The sequence below is a fragment of the Arvicola amphibius genome, chromosome 6 (genome assembly GCF_903992535.2).
Source record: "Arvicola amphibius chromosome 6, mArvAmp1.2, whole genome shotgun sequence".
NCBI classification, from domain to species: domain Eukaryota; kingdom Metazoa; phylum Chordata; class Mammalia; order Rodentia; family Cricetidae; genus Arvicola; species Arvicola amphibius.
The window spans coordinates 32,089,136-32,097,844 of record NC_052052.2 but is presented as its reverse complement, the minus strand read 5'-3'; the positions used below and the strand labels follow the sequence as shown (position 1 = coordinate 32,097,844).

Sequence of the window (8,709 nt, the reverse complement as noted above, 5' to 3'; positions counted from 1 at the left end):
GACCATCCAAGTAGATAAAGGAAGCAGCCTAGGCAGGAATAAGCCCAAGATGATTCTGACAAACACTGATACCAAGCTTGTCCTAGGCTGTTCTGGCCAGCGTAGAGGTGATCCTCTGAGCTGTATCTTGAAGGACAATGGGGAACCAGTCCTAAGGATAAAGGCAAAGGAAAGCAAAGAGGAGAGCTAAGGGCCTGGCAGGTGGGGGTCAAAGGAACCACGAGACTCGGATGAAGGTTTGGACCCCCTTTGCAGGCACTTGAGTGTAGACACACACACACACACACACAGGCACACAGACACACACACACACACACACACACACACACACACGCTAGCACTTTCTTTGCAGGGAAGTTTGGAACATGCTTGGTCTCTCAGGCTCTCTCTGGGAAGACTGCTCATCGCTCCCTCCGGGGATGGTCCCATCTGGCTCACTGCCTTTGCAGGCCTGTAAAACTCCCAGCTTCAACTTTGGACTTTGTACTGGCACTAGAAATCCATTTATTTATCAGGGCTGGTAGCAGTGCCTGCTGAGGTCTGTCACTTCAGGGACAGCCTGGATCCCCTTCTGCATTCCAGTTGCATTTAATCCGCAATATTTGGGGAGGGAGCAAACCTGCTTCCCCTCAATACTTGGTGAGGTGTTAAGATGAGTCCTCCCTGCTGAGGGCGCTGCAAATCCCAGTTGCTGTCCCGCCTTCCCTCCACCTGCACTTCCGCCCCGCCCACCCGCTGCGGTTCCAGGTGAGTCAAGCTCCTGCTCTGGCCCGCCCACCTGTCCAGGTTCAGCAGTTCCAGCCGGAAGCCACCTCCACGGACTGTGCATAGTGTCTGAAGGTGGGAGCGGAGAGGGGGAAGACAGTGGGGGTGTGGGAGCGGGTACTCTGATCTATTCTGATCCTCAAGGGCTCCTGTGTGCAGCAGAGAAACTAGATCCAGTTGCGGGTGTGTATGTGTGTCTGTGCAGATCCGGAGGGGTGTGTATTATTGTGTTGTGAGTTGAGAAGTGACAGTTGGAGGGGGTTGGGCAGGCAAGTACGGGCTGTGAGTCCAGAGGCGTTTGGAAAGGGACTTTGTGTTTATCATTGGAAAGAATTTACAGAGCAAGGCAGGGGAGGGACGGGACAGGTGTCGAAAAGCCCAAATGAACTCACTGCCAGGCGTAACAAATTCTTGTTGTTTGAGTACTGAGTGCCTAGCGAGAAGGCCACCGGAGATTGCTTGCAAATGAATGAATGAACTAGGTAGGTCTCCTTTCTGAGGCTTGCCTCCCTCCACCCACCACTTCTCTCCCCACCGCCTTCCTTCACTTTACAAGTTGTGTGCTGAAGCCAGCTTCTCCCTGCCCCCAACCAGGCACACAGGCCTCTGCCTCAGGGAAGTGTGTGGCTGGTGGTGGCCAGTTCTGACTGGATGCTGATGAGGCAGAGTTCACCTGTGGACCCTGGAGTAACCTTACCAGCAGAGAGGGCTGATTTGGCACTGAGGGGTGAAAACTCAGAGAGCTGAGGGGTAGATAAGGTAGGTGTGTGTGTGTGTGTGTGTGTATATATATAGTATGTGGGGGGGGGGGGCTCTGTGCCAGGAAAGGAGAGTGTGGCCTGAGGGCCCCCATGCTGGATTTTGAGTTCCCCAGCCAAGAACAGGACATATTTGGCATATGGGGAGCAGTGGAAGGAGTTCCCTAAGACTCAGAGAGTTGGCTCTGGGAAGTGGATTGGGGGTGGTTAGACACCTGCTAGGAGATCTTGGCTGGAGACTGGCTATAAGGACAAAGTGTAGGTCGCTTGGACATGACTCACTCCATCAGAGGGTAGAAAGGAGGGTTAAGTTACTGGAGGGGGAAGCGGCACATCATGAATGAGGGCATCCTTTGGGTATCACACAAGACTGTGGCTGAATACACCCCTAAGCTGGGTGCTTTAGTCCCTTGCCTGACCACTCTGCCTAGGGACAACTCTGATTCCCGCCACCCTCCTGCAGATGCTGCCCAGCCTCAGCTGTCTTGCTCTTCCTTTCCTGGCCATGCCTCGGGGTCACGTGTGTCTCCCTACACGTTGTTGAACTCCTTCAGAGGTGTCCAAGCCTAGTCCTACGCATGTGACCTTCTCCAGCTACTCCCTTGGCCCAGATGCTCCTCCCCCAGGGTTCCCCAGCCCTGAGTGCCACGAACCTCATTGTGATCTTTTCCTACTTAGGTGATCATCTCCAATAGTTCCCTAGTATAAGCCCCACTGTGGGCACATTGTGGGCCCCCGTGTGTAGAGGTGAGTAGACAGATGCCCGCCGGCAGGACTGGGATGTACGGTAGGGGAGGGTCCCGACACAGGAGCAGAGAGGTGGGTGCCCTGGCTGTCTGAGGACAACCCTCTGTTCTTGGGGTCTGCTCCAGAGCTGGGGAGTGCCGCACAATTGCTCCCGAACTGCTTCTGTCCTGTTTCCATCAGCTTGCCGAGGAGCGGGCCAGACTACGCTCTGATATCAGAGATCTGAGTTCAAATACTGGGGCCTCAGTTGGATCATTTTCCATTTGGGGGCCTCTGTGCTCTCGTCAGTAAGGCAGAGGTAGTGTTTATACTTATGTAGTGAGATTCTGTGAGCACAGTGCTAGTGCCTAGATCCTAAGTGTTCTTACGAAAGGCTTTGGAACTTCCTGGTCAGCCCCTTCCAGGGCTGAACTCCATTCATGGCAGCTTACCTTCTCTTCCATGGACCAGTGATGTGGGCAGTGGTCCTGTCTGTAGCCCCCTCTATCTAGCTCTGACCCCTACACCTCTGTATTTTTCAGGACTTGTACCCCAGGGCTGCCTGGAGCCTGGGGTGTCCCTGGAGCCAGAGCTTTTTCTGACAGAGGCCAAGGCTCACCGATGTCATCAGGCCTCTCCATGACTGCAGCAAACCAAAGTGAGTGGTAGGGAGATGTGATGGTTGAGGAGGGACTGGGTCCCCTCAGTCCCCTGGGAGCCACAGCTGGGGACCTCTTGTAACCCTGTCTCTTTCCACGCAGCCGAGTTCTCTGTGTACAACACCACCACGTCGACAACAGCCTCTGGACCAGGCACCGGAGGCCGGGCATGGCCTGTGCTGGTAGGGGTTTTGCTGGGGGCAGTGGTCCTCTCCATACTCATTGCCCTTGCTGCCAAGTGCCACCTCTGCCGCCAGTACCGGGCCAGCTATCGGCATCGCCCACTGTCCAGACCAGAGGGTGGGAACCGCCCACAGGTGGGTGAAGATGAAGATGATGATGGCTTCATCGAGGACAATTACATTCAGCCTGGGGCTGGCGAGATGGAGACAGCAGGGAGTCGGGACCACTTCTCTCTCTGAGCCCCATCTTTGGACACTCCCCACTTCCCTCCACGCCTGGCACTTTAGAGACAGCGATGCCTCAAACCTCAGGGTCAGAAGTGGCTAGAACTTAAAGCTTGCCCAGGGGGCTGTTTTCTGACACCAGTCGTCAAAGTGACAATTCTGTTTCTCAGTAACTCCCCATGACTTCCTGCACGACTTCCTGCTGTCCCAGGATAAACCCTGGCAGGGCAGGACTGTGGAGAAGGCCCGTGTACAGGCCTCTTGGTTTCCTTCCTCGCCTCCCTCCTCCCTGCCTTACTGAGTTTTTACCATAGCCGCCCTCTACTTGGGTGGCTTTGTTCTTCCTCATGATGGCAGCCCTGACTTAAAAAGTCCCAGGATTTCATACATGCCCCGGCAGGAGAAGACCGTGCCAAATTTCTTACTGCAAAATTTTTTTCTTATCAAAATAAAGTATGTGATTTGGTTATAATATGTTTTTCACAGGAATTAATAAATCTAGTTTCATTTTGGATTCACAGAAGAAGTCATCAGTTTTATATTTTCTCTGATCCTAAATGCATTGCTGGAAGATGCTGCCCAGACCTCTTCTCCTCCAGGGTACCTCCCATGAATATCTTCTCTGGTCACAGTTTATTTTATTAAAGTAATCCCCCACCCCAAGACAGGGTTTCTCTTTGTAGCCCTGGCTGTCTTGGTTGATCTGTAGACCTGGCTGGCTTCAAACTCACAGAAATCCATTTGTCTCTGCCTCTCTAGTGCTGGGATTAAAAGTGTACACCACCACTGCCACCCAGTTTAAAATAATTTTTACTGGGCCAGTGAAATGGCTCAGAAGATAAGGGGAGTTGCTGCCAAGGCTGCCAAGACTGAGTTTGATCCCCAGGATCCACAAGGTGGGAGGGACAGAACTGACTCCTGAATGCTGTCTTCTGACTTTCGCACATGTGTGCTGACTCACTTGTGCCTATGCACTAAGTAAATATATAAAATAATAATAATTAATTGACAGTTTCATACACGCACGTCATGCATTTTGGTCATATTCACCCCACTTCCCTCTTTCACCCCCTTCTACTCTCTCTGACACCTACCCTCCCGTCACATCACCTTCCCACTTTCATCTTTTTCTTTTTTTAAAAAAAAAAATGGCTTTAATTAGGGCTGTTTGTATGTGTGTACATGTAGGATTATTACCCAGATCATGGGTGTCCTCATAGTAACGACGCCCCTGCAGAAAAACGGCTCCTAGCTGCTCTCCCGGCCAGCAGTGCTTTCATTCCCTACACAGCTACAGCAGCCCGTGAGCCTGAGGCCAGGTCGCGTCTTAGTCTGTAATCTCAGTTCTCACTCAAGGTGATGCTAAATAAACACACTCGGCCCTTCGCGTCCGAGGGCTTTGCACTCAGACTCGGCCAACGTTAGAGGAAAGCATTCAGTGAGGATGTCCACAGAGATCCAGAAAGTGAAGCTTTAAGTTTGCCATGCTGCATTCTTCTGTGCTGAGGCCGCGAAGACGGGATGATGTGAGGACATTTGTCACGAACCTATGTGGGGCTGAAGAGATGGCTCAGTGGTCAAGACTGCTTACTGCCCTTACAGAGGATCCAGGTTTAGTTCCCAGCACCCACATGGCGGCTCACAACCATGTGTAACTCCAGTTCCAGGGGATCCAACACCCGCTTCTGGGATCTTCTAGAATTGAAGGCACACATGGTGCACAGACTCGGGCACGCGAAACACCCATACATACAAAATTAAAATTAAGGCCAGCAGTGGTAGCATGCTCCTTTAATCCCAGCATTTGGAAGGCAGAGGCAGAAGAATCTCTGCATTTGGGGCCAGCCTGATCTACACAGCGAGTTCTAGGACAACCAGGGCTGCACAGAGAAATCCTGTCTCAAAACGAAAACGAAACGAAAATTAAAAGAATCAGAAGTAGTGTTCCTCAGTCCCCCAGGTCTCTGGCTGGCTTTTGAGTGCTCCCCCCCATACCGTGTGAAAGGTGGGAGCGCTGGCAGGGACGCGAGGTAAGCACCATGTTTGCAGACACGATGCTCATTGTTTTTATCTCCTTGTGCACTGTGCTGCTTGCCAAGGGCATAACGTGGTTCCTGGTTTATAGGACAGACAAATACAAGAGATTGAAGGCAGAAGTAGAAAAACAAAGTAAAAGATTTAGAAAAGAGGAAGGAAACTATAACAGCTGGTCGACAACATTTAAAAAAAAAAAAAGATAAACAAGAGGAGAAACTGAAGAACAACCATCGAGACCTGTCAACCGTACGAATGAAATCCATGTTTGCATCTGGCTTTTGTTTCGCTGCCTTAACGGGAATGTTTAATTCCATGTTTGATGGTGGAGCGGTGGCAAAGCTCCCCTTCACCCCTCTTTCTCAAATCCAAGAGTGTCTCATCAAAACCTGCTGGGTGACGACACCACAGACTGCTCCTCTGTTCTATGTCAATCCAACAAAACATTCACAAGACCCTTGGCCTTGCCCCGTCCCGAGCAGCCACCAAGCAGGCCGGTGGATTCCTTAGCTACCCACCTCCTTCTGCTAAGTTTTCTTGAAGGGAATCAGAATTCTTAACTTCCTGTCCACTTTCTAGACATTCACATCAGACTGCCAAGGCACCTGGCCACATTCTAGCTTTGAGTTACTTCTCAGCTGTTTGGATATGATCGGAATGAGAACGGCATTTAGCTAGGGGGATGGTGCTTTCGGTCATGGATGGCTTCTTTAGTAAGTGGACGCATTAGTCAACTATGGGTGATTTTTATGTAATCACAAAGATCATCTTTCTTCTTTCACTTAAGTATTTCTATGTGACTAGTGATCAAGCCTGTGTATGTGTCATGCACCATAGAAGCAGACTGCCCATGAACATTAGACAGCTAGGAGAACGAAACAGTTTGTGTAATAACATAATAGGACATTTTTGATGTTTTTTTTAAAAAGCCAAATATGTCTCTTATGTTTGATAACAAGCCAAATCTTTAGCTGTTTCATTTAGAGAGATATTTGATTTTTCTTCATATTTAAATAAAATATTTTCTGTAATCTGAACATAAGAGTAAGCATTGGCCCAGAAGGGCTAAAATAAAGTTTTGTCATGTGTTCCTTAAAAAAAAAAAATGAATCAGAAATACTTCAGAGATGATTTAAAGAACACAGGAGAATATGCATAGAGTATATACAAATATTGTACCTTTTGTATAAGATGCATATGGATTTCGGTTTCTGCGAGGGGTTTTGCGGTACAGGGCTCCAAGGGACAGGGGCCTTTGTTGAATGACCACGGAGCGAATGTGGGAAGGTGAGGAAGTGCAGGCAGATGTGGAGGAAATCATCAAGAATCTGAGCGATGGGAAGGCCAGGTCTGGTGCACACCTTTAATCCAGGGCTATGTTTTCAAAAGAAGGAAGAGGAGGAGGAAGAGGAGAAAGAGAGAGAAAGACAGAAAGAAAGAAAGAAAGAAAGAAAGAAAGAAAGAAAGAAAGAAAGAAGAAAGAAAGAAAGAAAAGAGAGAGTGATAAAGAAAAGAAAAAAAAAGCAGTGAGGGCCAACAAGATGGCCCAGCAGGAGGAGCGCTTGCTGTGTCAGCCTGACAACCTGAGTTTGAGTTTGAATCCTGTAAAGGTCTAACACAGTGGTTCTCAACCTTCCTGATGCTGCAGCCCTTTAATACAGTTCCTCATGTTGTGGTGACCTAGCCATAAAATTATTTTGTTGCTGCCTCATAACTGTAATTGTGCTGCTGTTATGAATCACACTGCAATGCTTGATATGTGACTCCAAGGGGCGGCGACCCACAGATTGAGAACCATTGTCCAAGGGAAAGCCTGGCTCCAAAGGGCTGCCCTCTGATCTGTGTACACATGCCGTGGCACATCTGTAACCATAAATAAATAAATAAATAGATAGATAGATAGATAGATAGATAGATAAATAAATTGTGATTGGGAGGATGGCTCCTACAGGCCGCCTTGAGATGGGCGGAGCTTGAGATGGGAGGAGCTTGAGATGGGAGGAGCTTGAATTAAGCTTCTTCCATTATAACGAGTAAAAAGGGCTCGGGGAAGGATGCTGGCCTTGCATAGAAGCAAAGGGACAGCTAATTTAGGAGGCAGGAAGCAGGCTGTCCCAGCCTTGTGGCTGGTGGCTGGCGCTGTTCCGTCATAATGTTCTGTCATAGATGTGACACTCAGTGACTCTCCTAGAACCTTCAAAACCTCGAGGAGTCTAAGTTCCAAGCAATCAGGCAAGACACTGGTTCAGCTTGGTTCAAGAATTCACCACTGATCTAATCAGCCGAGACCTGGGGGCTGCAAGAGCTAGAGTCAGTCCGGTAGCACACAGGAGATCGGGGATGTGGAGGTGTTGTCTGTTCCAGATAATTCCCACAAAGGGGCCATCATCACAAGCCCCTGCCAGCGTCAGCCTTTTGAAGGAAAAGTCCTCAGAGAAGGAAATGGAGGTGGGGGGAAGTGGCTGATGAAGGGAGGAGCTTGAGAAAAGCAAGGATTTCAGATAGGTCACAGTGAGGTGTGTCTGAGAGTCCTTATCAGTTGTGAAATTGTAGTGTCAATACTGGTTAGGGCCTCAGAGGCCCAGAGAGAGAGAGAGAGAGAGAGAGAGAGAGAGAGAGAGAGGGAGAGGGAGAGGGAGAGGGAGAGGGAGAGGGAGAGGGAGAGGGAGGGAGGGAGGGAGGGAGAGAGAGAGGGAGGGAGGGAGAGAGAGGGGGGGAAGGAGGGAGGGAGAGAGAATCACACTCCAGCTGAGAACAGCTGAGGCTCATCTGTATGTTTTTTTCCTTCTTCAAAATGATAGAATTGCCGGGCGGTGGTGGCGCACGCCTTTAATCCCAGCACTCGGGAGGCAGAGGCAGGCGGATCTCTGTGAGTTCGAGGCCAGCCTGGTCTACAAGAGCTAGTTCCAGGACAGGCTCTAAAAAAGCTGCAGAGAAACCCTGTCTCGAAAAACAAAACAAAACAAACAAACAAAAAAAAAAAAAAAAAAAAAAAAAAAAAAAAAAAAAAAAAAAAAAAAAACCAAAATGATAGAATTAAGAGAGAAAAGCCCTTGCAAGCCTAGCAAGATGGTATAACTGGTAAAGGCTTGGCTCAGACAAGAAGGATGCAAACCCGACAATAGCCAGAGTTTAATCCCTGGAACCCACATAAAGGTGGAAGGAGAGAATCAACTCCACAAAATTGTCCTCTGATTTCTATACATGTGCTGTGTACAGATACATACATGGACAAAGTAATAACTAATTAGTTAAATTAAGCCATTGTGGTTGCAGACGGAGAGGGAGTGGAATAAGAGACAAATGGGTGATAAGACCTAAGGCATATGGCGCAGACTCCAGTCACAGGAAGGGGCAGAG

The 8,709-nt window shown here is 49.2% G+C and overlaps 1 protein-coding gene and 1 pseudogene across 5 annotated transcripts; both read left to right on the top strand.

The window, feature by feature from the left end:
- The first annotated feature begins 522 nt into the window (after positions 1–522).
- Positions 523–3,787, top strand: C6H1orf210 (chromosome 6 C1orf210 homolog). 5 transcript variants are annotated; one of them, XM_038333966.2, is made up of 5 exons: positions 523–747; positions 1,360–1,524; positions 2,202–2,270; positions 2,792–2,907; positions 3,011–3,787. In XM_038333966.2, exons 4-5 carry the CDS (start codon positions 2,871–2,873, stop codon positions 3,328–3,330), a joined length of 357 nt encoding a protein of 118 aa, XP_038189894.1. In that variant the 5' UTR covers positions 523–747; positions 1,360–1,524; positions 2,202–2,270; positions 2,792–2,870; the 3' UTR covers positions 3,331–3,787. The 5 variants fall into 5 exon arrangements, with proteins under 5 accessions (XP_038189894.1, XP_038189892.1, XP_038189895.1 ...); XM_038333964.2 differs by having other exon boundaries at positions 523–840; XM_038333965.2 differs by lacking the exon at positions 523–747 and adding an exon at positions 871–1,247.
- Positions 3,788–4,141: 354 nt separating this feature from the next.
- LOC119817225 lies at positions 4,142–5,890 on the top strand (annotated as a pseudogene).
- Positions 5,891–8,709: the final 2,819 nt, after the last annotated feature.

Excerpts from the sequence above, each read along its gene's own strand:
- C6H1orf210 (XM_038333967.2), top strand. The coding sequence starts at position 2,871 with ATGTCATCAGGCCTCTCCATGACTGCAGCAAACCAAA. Across the intron at positions 2,908-3,010 it reads CATGACTGCAGCAAACCAAA|CCGAGTTCTCTGTGTACAAC; the intron begins GTGAGTGGTAGG and ends CTTTCCACGCAG.